Source organism: Cottoperca gobio, chromosome 16 (genome assembly GCF_900634415.1).
Source record: "Cottoperca gobio chromosome 16, fCotGob3.1, whole genome shotgun sequence".
NCBI lineage: Eukaryota > Metazoa > Chordata > Actinopteri > Perciformes > Bovichtidae > Cottoperca > Cottoperca gobio.
Window position 1 is genome coordinate 25,861,174 of NC_041370.1, and position 13,694 is coordinate 25,874,867.

Sequence of the window (13,694 nt, forward strand, 5' to 3'; positions counted from 1 at the left end):
ACTGCCCAGCAGCAAACTGAAGAAGCGTCATAGCTGGTAAACATAGTCAATTAGTACTACTTAATTAACCTCACAGCAGCCTCACCTTGTACATATATGTGGTCAGGGTAACACTTTTTATTGTTTGGTCCTTAAATCTTTAAAAGACATAGAAAATAGCATAGTTAACTGTTAATAAGTGTGTGATAAAGTTTGTATTTATCTTAATAAAGCAACATAAAGAGGTTAGTCAAGGTTCAAATTAATATATAATTAGTTAAGTTATAATAATGTAGTTAGTTAAACTCAATAATTGTGTTTGTAATGCTTTTATAAGCAATGATAAGAAAGTCATAACGTTTTTATTAACGTTCTCAAGCAGACTATAAACTTTAGTTACATCTCTTAAAGATGCTTAAAATCTAACAAACATGCTTATAATAGTATTATTAACCCTTCTTTGGTCAACTGTATAAGGACTTAAAAGGGCCTTATACCGATTAAGTAATGCTCATTACAAGAACTTTAATATAAATATACCAGTCAATCAGATATTCTTCTGTTAAATTATCATTATTACATCATTCCTGTCTGTTCCCCAGTATGTGGTTCAAATCTGTCAGCAGGCAGTGACCAAGGCATCACACAAAAAGCTGCTGTTTTGATGACACACCAGATATATTTAGCTCAGACACACACACACACACACACACACACACACACACACACACACACACATACTGTATATCTGCTATTAAAGATCACTGAAACTAGGGCTGGGAGGAGGATGAGGTGTTTTTTCCAGTCTCTTCTCTGGTGTATCGTTTCACTGTCGTCTTGAGCCCAGAATGCTGAGCCCAGGCAGCGATAGCCCTGCTTTGTCTCAGATAAATGGAAAAGCGTTCACACAGTGGGTAAGCTGTACGTGGCCCAATTAATATGGCTCATAGCCGTGAGTTTGCAGAGCACATCAGCTTTATGGCTGATTGGTCCTTGTCATCCTTCAAGATCATCATCAGTAACTACTTATCTGAAGACAGTTGCATTAGCCTGGGCCTGCCCGCTGTATTCCTGCCTACTTTTTCCATTACTATATGACAACTCTAAGATAAGATGAATCTTAAATGATCCATGTGGAGCAAAGAGCTCAATGCAGCAGTACAGAATACATTATATAAAGGAAAACAATGCAGTGTACCATCCTTTGTTTACGTGTGTGCATGTGTGTGTTGGTATATCTGAGCGGTGGTGGTGGCAGAGGGGGGTAGTAGTGATTAAAGAGGCTGTCCTTCTACCAGAATCGATAGGGTGTAATTGCATCCGTGGTGGAGTTTTCCTGTCTTGCTGGAGTGTTCTCTTCCTGGCAGCAGAGGAAAGCCAGATGTAGCAGGGAGTCCACATGCTGGCGTAAACCAATGAGAAAGTTGGCCTTCCTGTCAGCCATGAGCTTACACTCTTATATGTTGTATTAACATAATAATTTTTACTTAAAACCTCTTCTCATATTAATGAGAGCAGTAAGATTGATCCAAAACAGAGAAGTTGCAGAACGAAAAAACTGAAACAATGAGCTGATAGATGCTAAAATGCTCCGTAGAGCTGAGGGAACTGCAGAGGTGACACTTTGCTGTGGGTTTGTTACTACAAGTGACCACCTTTATATACAAGTAGTTATTTTACCCAATGTCTATATACAAATGCTGTTTGGCACAGCTTTAAGAACAATTTTACCAAAATTGCTTTAGGCTTATTTGTATTTGCTCTGTGGACAGAACACAATTGGCTATTGTTAGCACATATGCTAATATTATAGTTTTTACAGAGATTTAAATTTAACACATCTGGATATTTGTTACGACCCGGAAGGGAGTAACATAAAACCAGATGGTGATGTTTGATAAAGATATTTATTAATATAATATGGAGAAATTGACAAATTATGCGTTTAAAGAAAGCAAAATAGAACGAAAGCAGGGCTCTTAACAAAAGAGCAAAAAATCATTTCAGCCAAACTAATGAAAAGTAAACCCCAACCTAAAACAACTGTAAAACAATTTTTGGGAGAAAGGTTGATATGTACAAACCACATAAAACGTATAAACAGCGCCGGAGCACCTAGTGTGCCTAACAAAGAACTCTAATAAACTTGTTCCGAAAAGAGAGGAACCAAACTATCAGCCTCTAAAGGGCGTCAAATAACTAGCATACAGCACAGAGTACAGATTACAGAGTACAGAATACAATATACGTGATACAATACGCAACCCTCAGAACAAACACAACGGTACATAGTTGGCTGACAACACCAGCCCCGACTGTCGAGCTGGCCAGGCAGTTGTAGTGTCCGGTCTCTCCGCTTATACACTTGACCTGTTGTTGAAAAAAAAAATAAGGAGGAATAGCAAAAGTGAAATGGATGGATCAGTGTGATCTTTGGCTTTATGTAAGAGTCAAAGTGGATTATCAGGCTTCACACTAAAGAAATGCAACATAAAGATTGAAAGAGACCCCAGGGGTGTTGGCCTAATCCCTATCAGGACATTATTCAACATATTAAGGGCCAATCCAAAGCAGCTAGTGTGGAGTGAAATTGGGCAATACAACGGCAACAGCGAGTTTACTCCTCTACTAACTCAACAAATATCATATAAATCCTATAAAAATTCTATCTTCTACTTTGAAAATATTAATTTGTTCAAACATAAAGCTCTATTTACACTTTTCATTTAGAACCACAGAATCATTTTGTTTTATACCAAGATGCTTTTTTCCACGTATCAATAAATCTGAGAAGACTACTATCAGTCTTATTGTTTTGGTTATGTTGATACATTACAGTTAAGCAGTACATAACATTGAGTAATAATGAGAGATAATCTGCTTGTCACTCACTCTTGTATGTGTTAAAGTGATGGCTCGGTGATGTAGTAGACCTGTGAGGGCTTGGAAGCCCTGTCTGTAATTCCCATCATGATGCTTCTGATAGTGAAAGGCGCAGGATTAACCAGTCCTCTGCTGCAGCCCGAAATGAAATGTGTGCTTCCACCTTTGTGGCAACATGTTGTGTTTGTCTCTTTCTTGTTTCAAAAGGACAATGCCTCCATGCACAAAGCCAGCTCCATAAAGAATTTGTTTTCCAATTTTGGTGTGGAAGAAAATGACTGGTCTGAGATGGGGTTGAGATCAGGGCTCTCAACCCCATCTCAACATCTCAGATCCCTGCAGCTAATACTGAATAAGCCTGATACTAGACGGCCCTAGGCGTAATATAAGACCGGGTTTTTACCATATCTCGATTGCTGAATACCTGACCTTGATGTCTGCAGAGCGCAGCAGTGTGTAACGTCTCCATGAGTTTTAGATCTACACTGCTTATTTTCATTCTCTCCATCGATCAGTCCATCTATTTCTAGTTGCTTGTCCTGTCAGGTTCATGGGGGAATAAAGCAACAAAGCAGTAAATTAGGGATGGGGTTCAAAAGCATTACATTGAAAACTTTTTTTTTTCCTTCACTTTATTCCAGAAATCACATACAGAAAAAGTCAACTATGACAGGGTTATTATCCTTTAGCCCCAAGCCTAGCTCTATTACACCCTTTCCCACATACACGTCAGACATGTTTCAGGGGCAAGACAAAGAGAGAGGGAGAGAAAAAAAGGTGTATATATATATACACATCGTACATACGTCTTATATAATAAAGGATACTTTTGCACTTTCTAGCAAACCTAACATACACACACACACACACACACACACACACACACACACACACACACACACACACACACACACACGTAGCTATCAAATACGTATATGTAGTGAAGGAAACAGTTCAAATAATGTAAAACGGAAGTTTAACTTTGAATAAATGTTAAAAGTTAAATTCCACTTCTTCTCCTGACTATGCATCATGACAACTAGTGAGTGGAAATGTTGGCAGCTGTTGTGTGGTTGTATTTAACAAACATATATTTGGTTCAAGTATTACCATTTAGTGTGGTAAGAAACTTTCAGAAACTTCATACGATTCAGTTAAACTTCTGTTGTCCCCAGTATTCAGTCATCAGTGTCTCTATTTCTACTTTTTGAAGAAGTTTGGAGACCTTTTTATCATTCTGTCATGTCCCTTTGCCTCTGGTGCCTGGTTGAACACATCCTTCCCAGACACTCATCAAGTATTGATGCAGTGAAGTGTGATAGCTCCTAAATGACGCTGATTGTTTTTGTTAGTTTATGCGCTGTTTCAGATGACAACTGGTCTCACTGAGGACATACTGGATATGCATGGGACTCATGTTTATGACATCTTGGCTGTCTCATTTATTTTTTATTTCTCCTGCATCTTTCTCTTGTGTATATCCTGCTCCATTTCACATGCTCATTTATTTACACATATTGTTCTGTGGCTCCTTTTGAAACACCTCCATTTTAGTTCTTGTTTGAAACGGAAAAATAATACATTTAAGTTCTTAATAACTGTTCCCCAAAAACTGGAAAATAGCTGCAAGATGGACTTTCTATTTAATATTTATTGAGTTATCTTGTAGGTAAATGTTGCTGTCAACATGATAGTCTGTAAATTTGATTATTAAATTGAAAATGTATGGGCTGCATCATTAAAAATAATGCATAAAAAACAACCCATGTGTAAATTAAGATACATTTGTGATTATGCCTGGTAAAACATAATAACTGTGAATGCCGGGTAGTAAACAAATGCAGGCCTCTAGTTTATAGAAGATAATCACAATTATATATTTCCTCAAACTGTTATACAATAATAAACACATAATCCTCATCACTATAGTTGTAATCAAGCATAGGATCATTAATAGTTTTTCAGTTTTTCTTTTAAAGAAGTTTCCATGTCAGTGTCACAGAGAACTGGTTTGTCCAGTGAAACCTGGCCCATGTTAAAGAACAAGCCAAAGAGCTGCAAAATGACTCCTCCTTGTGTGTTAAAGTAATTAGAAGTTCTTCCTGCAGGGGACCGCAGGCCTAAATATTTAATCTGAAGGGAGCCGTGGCAAAACATGTCATGCCGCCTGCGTCTTTTGTGTCCAATATACACAGTCCATCGTGGAGGAGTGGCTGGTAGGTGCTTTGTGTCTGGAAATGGACGTGGAGTGTGGAGGGCTCACTGTGTGCCCGATGGGCTTGTAGGAGACAATCTGTGGCATGTCTGCATAATTGTATGGATGTGTAGATGTGTGTCTGAGATAAAGTGGGATTGTGTGAATGTGCAGTATGACAGCAGCAGCCGTGTGTGTGTGTGTGTGTGTGTGTGTGTGTGTGTGTGTGTGTGTGTGTGTGTGTGTGTGTGTGTGTGTGTGTGTGTGTGTGTGTGTGTGTGGCAGAGCCGACAGAGGCTGTAACTGTTTTGATAAGAGAAAAGAGAGATGAAGATGAAAAGGCTCTCATATAGCAGAGAGGTAGCAGCAAGGCTCTACGGGGAGAGAGAAGACCCATGCTGGATCTGGAAGACGGGGGCACAGTCAGCTTTTGGCTGAACACTGACAATCGCAGATGGATTTTTGTCTTTAATGCTGTTCAACACTTTTATCTTCTCCCTCCTCTTCCATTTTGACAGATATGTGTCACAAAGATGTCCACACGCAGCTGCCAGGGAACAGACTCGGTCATCAAGCCCCTGGACACCATCCCTGAGGACAAGAAGGTGAGGGTGCATCGCACGCAGAGTGGCTTCGACCCGTTTGAGAAACCTGCTAGCCAGGTGAAGAGGGTCCACTCTGAGAACAATGCCTGCATTAACGCCAAGAGCTCGGCCGCCACCAAGGAGTCGCCCAAACTGCGTCGACACTCCAGCCCTAGTTCTGTAAGTACACCTTCACACATTGGAAGAGCCACTGAACCTTTTTTGACATTTTTGTAACTGCACACTTGGCGATCACCATCCTTAATCTTACACCTGATGATGATGTCAAGTGTCACAGTAGCAGGAAAATATCCTGGTTTCAAAGTATTATAAAGATAATGAAGTTAAGTCAAATCACAATTTTGCCTCAGCGGACTTTACAGGGTATACAGCAGGGGTCACCTACCTTTTTGATACTGAGAGCTACTTTAAGGGTACTGAATAAAATGAAGGGCTACTTATTGAATACAAACTGAATATCATAGTTGCATGGTTCACATTTAATGATAACATTATCATTAATAATAATCATAATACATATTAATATATGTGAAGAGACTGTCTGATCACATATTAATGTTAATTATTCTTCACAATAATTATTAACAATGATTTACCATGGTAGGAAACACAGATATATTTAAACATTATTTATTTATGTTTATGTATTTTTGTAAATATCTTTATTGACAGTTTTGTATGAATGAGAACATTTCTAGCATTTTGTTCAAAATCACACCAGTTATATTTTTGTACAAAGTATCGCTTCTGTAAATAAATTAAGGAAATCATTAACTGTCACATCTTCAAATCATATCCTGTTTTAAAACACCAACGTGGTTTAAAAGTGTCTATGTCCCCTATACGTTTATAAAACCTGAACTCGAGCCAGAGTCTTGCTCTAATGTTGCACAGCCAGACTGCTTTCACCTCCTGCTCTCCTCTGTTTTACAATCTGTTCTTTCTGCCTATGTAAATCGACATTTTTGCTTCTCCTGAGAGAAAGTTTAGGAGCTGCACTTTTCTTTGTTATCTTTTTTTGTAGGCAGCTCCCATGATAAAAACACTCTCAGTAAAAACTACGTTAAAAAGACTAAAGACCAATGTTAAAAGAGAGAAGAAACTTGTGAGTCTCTCAGTAAAAAGATGGAAGACAGTCTCACGTAGATTACAAAATGGACAATTGTTAAAAACAGCAGGATTAATAACAGAGATAAAAGCGTTGGAAGCGATAGCACCATGTAAAATCCTCCACTGGAGGTCGGCAGTCCGCTTTTTGAGGGCAGGTTTGTATAAAATCCTCCACTGTGGGCCTGGTCCGCTTCCTCCACCCAGTCTGTTGCTCCACACATTGGAGGGTCTGCTGCACAGGCCTTTTCTGTTGATGCATAGAAAGTTGTTTTGTCTGCTCTGTGCAGCGACAGTCTTGCCGGGTTAGTGACATTGAGCAGGGGACCGGTCAGTTCTCTCAGCCCTGGGCTCAGGTAGACTTCTGGAAACGGGTCCGCTGGGTCTGGCTTTTTCTGGCTGTATTTGATGAGGAGGCTATTCTCCTCTCCAGTGAGCATCTGGTTCCAGAGCTGCAGGATCCTCTGAGCCACCCGGACAGAGTTCAGACCCATTGTTCAGTGCCGTCCCCACTGCATCCACCAGCTGTTGTAAGCACAACAGTCTGTCCTGGACCTGCACAGGTCTTCACTGCTGCTGATGTGCAGCCTGGCTCTGTGAATTTGAGTCTCATTTAACAACCAGTGCAGATAATCAGACTTTGGACACCTAAAACACCTAAAAACACCCTGATAAAACGGAGGCAGCTCACTTACCTTTAAAAATGTTGAATCAGTTAAAAAAAGAGCAGCAATGACCCAGTCCCATGTTACTCACGCGTCTGAGAATACAGCTGGCCACGTCTCTTCACACCAAATCAGCCGGAAGATATTTCTGTAAAAACTGAAGTCTAAAAGTGGCTGTTCGGCTGGCCAGGTGGACTAGGCCCTGTCCCACCTCCTCTCTGGATAAAAACAGCACCCCATGGGGCAGTAAGTGTAGACCATCCCAAAATAAATCTACCATTTGTTTCTGTATTTTAGCTAAAAGGCCTGAGGGAGGGTCTACATAGGTCAGACGGTGCCACAGTTGGGATGCCATCAGGTTGTTTAAAACCAAAACTGTACCTTTAAAAGACATCTGAGGGAACAGCCATTTCCACTTGGAAAGCTTTCCCTCAATCTTTTCAGTGACGTTCTTCTAGTTCTTCTGGACTACATTCTCTTTTCCCAAAAACACACCTAGATATTTTATTCCATCTTTCTCCAGACGAGGCTCTGGGGAAGAACTGGGCGACTGTCACGGCGAGGGCCTCACTTTTCTTCCAATTCACCCTCGCTGCCGATGGCGTGCTAAAATCTTTTACAATATTGGTTAAAATATCTGCTTCCTTCTGGCTTCCAATGATAACAATGACATCATCCGCATAAACTGAAAAAACAATGCTGCTATTATAAACAGGTAAAAGCAGACCTTGTAGGTTGGAGCATATTTTTATGAGGAGAGGTAAAAGGGAGAGCGCATAGAGCATCCCTGACAGAGCACAGCCCTGCCGGACACCTCTACACACTCTAAAAGGAGCAAACAGACCACCAATGAACTTCAGCACACTCAACTTCAAAGTACAACACCTTAATCTTAGCTATGAAACCATCGCTTAAGCCAAACTTCTCCATCACTTTCCAGAGGAAGTTGTGCTCAACCCGGTCAAACGCCTTTTTCTGATCTAGAGACATCAGACAAGAAACAATCAAACATCTACAAGATCGTTGGCTAAATGTCCCATAAAGCTTTTTAAAAAACTTGTGAGGCCGTCGATGTCAGGAGCTCGTCATCTCTGCATGGCCTGTAGAGCGACCTGCAGCTTATTGAAATTATGTTCAAAAAAATAAAACGGTCTAGTCTGACAAAATCCTATTCTCTCTCATGTGGGACCATGTGTAATGTCTAGCATCTGCATGCATCCTCCACCATACATCCAGTAGTCCATGGGAGTGGACCAGCTGCCTTAGAGCATGCTGGGATGCTGGATCTGCTTGATTGCGATCTAAAGATGCATTTTCTGTGCAGTTAAAATCCCCTCTCAAGAATAAAAAATGGCCCCGCAACAGCGTCAGCTGGTCCCCCCCCCCCAAGCCGGAGCCGGCTTGCCTTGGACAGGCTTTCGCAGTGTGTCCCTCCTCTCCGCAACCAAAACACTTCATAACTGATGAAGTCACAAAAATCCAGTGGCGGGCCGTCAGGGCCAGCAAGGCCTTCTCTGCTAAAGCCTAAACATCATCAGAATATACATTTAATTTTGATATCTTTTTTCCACAAATATGTATTAAATTATTCCCCATAGTCTATTCTCTTCATTTCATAGCTTTCCTCTTAGTTGCGCTGCTTCCAGCCTCAGATCGAGATTTTGAGGTCTGGCCTTTATGTTAGAACTTTTATCCAATCCTATTTCAGCCATAATGTGTTGCCAGGGTCCACGAAATCTGCCCTTAGGCCTTCAGAATCAACAGTGCGGGCGCCTGTAGCTTAAAGTGAACGGAGACAAAACTGTGCCGTTAACCACTCAGATTTCGAGTTGGCGACATCGGGGCCAGCTAGAAGGTGTATGATAACGTCAGCACGTCCACGTCTTTTGATTGGATACGCACTATTGAGAGGCGGAGCTATGCAGAGCTAGCAAACTGAACTTGAACGAGCTAATTTAGATTTCTACACGCTGTTTTTTCAACCCACAATGGCTGAAGGAGGAGAAGATATCGATTTGGTCGCAGATATCATTACAACACCATTTTAGAGACGAACCTTTCAAGAAAAGCTAGATATCGTTAGAAGAGAAAGGCCAACTCTGACGCTAGCGAGTCTATCCCTGTGTCCACTGCTTCTGCCGAGCGGTCATTCTCGGCCTTAAAGCGAATTAAAACTTATGGCAGAAATGCTACTGGACAGACTCGGCTTTCAGCATTAGCCTCCATGTCTATAGAAAAGGACTTATTGGTGGAACTGAAACGCACAGATAAACTGTACAACAGAGTCATTGAAGTCTTCTTGAGGAAAGAAAGGAGGATGGATTTTGTGTTCAAATAATCAGTTGTTTTGGTGAGTAACAAGCATTTTGTTTTTTGACAAATATATAAAATGTTTGATGCTTCTGCAAAAGATGTAGAGATGTGTGTGGCGCACTGGCTCAGCTGTGCAGTAAAAGTACTCAAGGAGACTTGTTGAATTGTTTTGGTTTAACCTTTATCAAAGTGGACATTCAAGGCTAGGAATACGCTTTCACCACTGTCGCAAATATATCCTCATCAACAAATGCAAATTATTTGTTTGTTTTCTTTTATTTTCAGTGAATAGTTTATGTGTTTTTATTCTTTATCGTCACGTTTCTTAAATGAAACTGCTTTAGGTGCGACAATGCGCTTTTTAGTGAACATACTTTTAGTGGACTTAATAAAACTTTGTAGACTAATCCCTTAAAAGCGCCTTTTATTTTTAAGTTTTGACAGTATCCTAGCGATCTTAAAGCTGGTAGTTTAACACTCTTAATTGTAAATGCGGATTTATTGATTATAAATGCTTCGGAAATATTAATATAACTCTGTTGTACTTGACTATGTTATGGTGATGCAACGGCCGGTTATACTGCGTTTCTGTCTAAATGTATAGTTTCTATAGCCATGGCATCATAATGATGGTATTAAGAGGGGGAATAATTCAGTTAGGACTGTGTAGGACATTACTGAAGGCCTAGGTGTGAAATGCACGGCCCGCCACTGCAAAAATCACATATATAGTGGAGGTTGAGCTCCACATCCCGGTTATTAAGTATCATATAAAGCTATACACTACATGCATACTTCAGTAACTGAGACTTCGATCCAGACAGAATCTTTTTCACCGGGGAAGCAACTTTGATCGTGTCTGGATAGGTCTCTGCTGAGAAACTTATCAGTTATGAACGGAGGGAGGTTGGACAGAATCACTTTGGTTGCAGGCAGGGCCAGTGGCTGTACCTGCACGAACAATTTGTTCACAACGATACCTGTCTCGATGATGCGGTTCACCTTCTCCACCTGGTCCAGGAAGATGACAACGCCGCTGTTCATCCGCGCCAAATATTTCACACTGCTGTATCCGACCTTTTCCCCGGCAAGAGAAAACCCCACAAACCCCTCAAACACCACACCAAAACTCACCAAAAGTCAACTAAATCAAACTATTACCAATAAATTAAGTTAATTTAAATCCCATTACAAAACAAAATAATCAAAAAGAAGAATCGAAAAACCCACGCTCAGTGTCTCACTCACACACAAACTCCCAACATGCACTGCAGAGAGAGAGATGATCTAAATCATCTGGGTAAAGTTAGAGTGGGTCTATATAACTTCTGAAAAACAAAATAACAAAATATCCCTCTAACAAATGAAAAGTTGACTTCATAATGAACAAATGCTCCCTTGCTCATTTCAGGACCCTTTCTTGGTATGGTATGACCATTAGCTTATGTTGGCTAATGTTAGCTAATGTTAGCAGAGACTGTAGACACTGCTGTGTTGGCCTACTGGAAGTTACTGTCAGTAAGAAGATAACATGTTTGCTGTTTTCTGTCTTTGTTCATATTTTCACTTCCTCTCAGTCAGGTTACTTAATAATGCCTTTATTCATTCTAACTTTGCATTGTGTGGTGGTAGCAAATCACAAAGCAGGCTGCAGGCCGGATGTAAACAGAACACATTAAATGTTATAAATAATAAATAAAACAGGTCGATCCCATCTCCTTTCTCTAAGTGACTAGACATTCGAGACCCTCATCATTTTGCGGTCAAAATTCAATCAGATTGAGGCAATCAGGGCAGGGTCCGTTTGTGCCTGGAGGTGAATTTCCATCCACCCGTTTTTATGCTCATTTTGGCTAAATGTGACCTGCAAAATGAAATGGCAACATACTTAGTGAATAAATGATGACGTACATGAAGCATGTGACCTAAACGTCCACTGAAGAGACAACGCATATAATATAACCATCGGATCTGTGAGAGCGCTGAGACTCGAACCTCCCTCAAATTAATACATGAAAAACTATTTCTATCATGTTTCCAACATGGTTTTCCACACTTTTGAGGGTTAGGGTTAGAATTTTTTCTAGCCGTTATACCCTCACACGGTCAATTGAAGGCTGCATACAAACAACATCATTTCTTAATCATGTAAATGAGATTTTCAGGTTTTATACATATGTGGTTCCTTTTTTAATTTGACTCTAAATGTGAAATGCCTAATGAATGTGCACACAAATAAGATTTAATAAGTGTGATATGAGGCTTGACTGATTGCCTGCCAGCATCACTGGGAGACGTCAATGAATAGTTTCGGCTGTGATTATGAAAATGTGTTAATTGTCCCTTTCATGATATTTGTGTTTTGGTTGCCCGATGCACCCAGTTCTCATATTTTACAATAATCATGTTAGATTATATCAGACATAGCCTGTACTTGGAGATACTTGGTTTTAATCCGTTTTAATCAGCACTTTATTTGAATGGTGCTCTCATGTCAATTGACTAATTTTGAATTCCTTCTCCCATTGCACTGTAACCAATTAAGGTTAATAGCCATGGTTCAAATGTATGAAGCACCGTTTGACTAACCAGTCCTCTGCAGTTTAGCAGGAGTTAGCCAGTTGTTTGTAGACTTGAAAACAATCCTATTGAGATCAAAAGCTTTCTTGTCTTCACTGACAGTGAGTGGGATCCTCTCAGGGAGCAGAGCATCAGTTCAGGCCTCATCAAGCTTTATTTGAGTTGTTATGTCCTTTTCCTTCAGCTCTATTCTGCTGGTGACAAAGTGTGCTTCAGTTTGGATTAGAAACATTTGTTGCTATGCAGTGATTATTATTTTATGTGAAACGGATTTCTGTAAATCTGCTTTAGAACAGGAGAGCTGTGTGCCGATGCTTCACTGCTTACCAAACCTAAGCAGGGTTTGAATCTTTAGTGTGTTTAACATTGGAGAAGTGAGAAAAATCAAATATACTGCAAAACATGAGTTTTTTGCTGTTTTGGCAATTTGTCATCATGCATCATTATCAGCACTACATGAGCCCATCTGGGAAAATCTAATCTACCCAAGCAGCGCTTTAATGTGTCTTAAATATGTACAAAGAGAGACGGATGGACATACTGTATGTGTTACCATGGTTACCAAATGATTTTCATAAATATTCATCGCTTATACAGATCGCTTAAGATCACTTCCCAAACAGTACACAACCCCAGAATACATACCGCATCAGTGCAGTCACATCCCTACAGCATCCAATAAGTTGGAGTTTTAGAGTTGAGCTAGTTTTTAATATCAGTTCACTATGAACACTTTCAGCTGTAGCTGTTAACTCTTTCTGTGAACTGTCGACAATGAAAAGTGTCAGTTATGAGCTGGCGGTTAAATGAAAAGTCTTCAGAGTTGTTACATGAAGACTTTGTGAAAGTCTCTCCCCTTCTCCTCACTGACATTACACCTCCGAGAGGATGCAGTGCGGAGCCGCCACATTTCATTATCTCTCAAAGATGTAATATCTTGTGTGAAGTCCTCCAAGACTTTTCTTTTCTGGGTTACTGAATTCATGCTTATGCAATACCTTAAATCTCTTTATTTTTTCCTCAGCCCACAAGCCCCAAGTTTGGAAAGGCAGATTCCTATGAAAAACTGGAGAAACTGGGAGAGGGTTCATATGCTACAGTTTACAAAGGAAAGAGCAAGTAAGTAGTGTGTGCATGTCGAGTCACGCCTAATCCACTCACTCTTCTTTATAGTTTATCAGAGCCACTCATGCAGGCAGTGAATATTACAGTTAATTATACAGGAGCAGAGCCTTGACTGAATGAGTCCATTAAAGGGAACAGAAATAACAGTTACACTGTGTAGTTTTATATCAATAATTTATCTCCTCGCTGTAGAGCTGCAAATCCCAAACATGTAATGTCATTTCTTTTTTTTCAAACTACTAT

At 40.2% G+C, this 13,694-nt stretch overlaps 1 protein-coding gene across 3 annotated transcripts in view; it reads left to right on the forward strand.

Moving 5' to 3' along the window:
• cdk14 (cyclin dependent kinase 14) overlaps positions 1 to 13,694 on the forward strand; it is a 168,180-nt gene that overhangs the window by 46,149 nt on the left and 108,337 nt on the right. For all 3 annotated transcript variants that reach the window (XM_029451216.1, XM_029451217.1, XM_029451218.1), the window contains 2 exons: positions 5,575 to 5,820; positions 13,351 to 13,445. In XM_029451216.1, the coding sequence (XP_029307076.1) occupies positions 5,575 to 5,820; positions 13,351 to 13,445 (341 nt within the window). The remainder of the gene's footprint in view (positions 1 to 5,574; positions 5,821 to 13,350; positions 13,446 to 13,694) is intronic.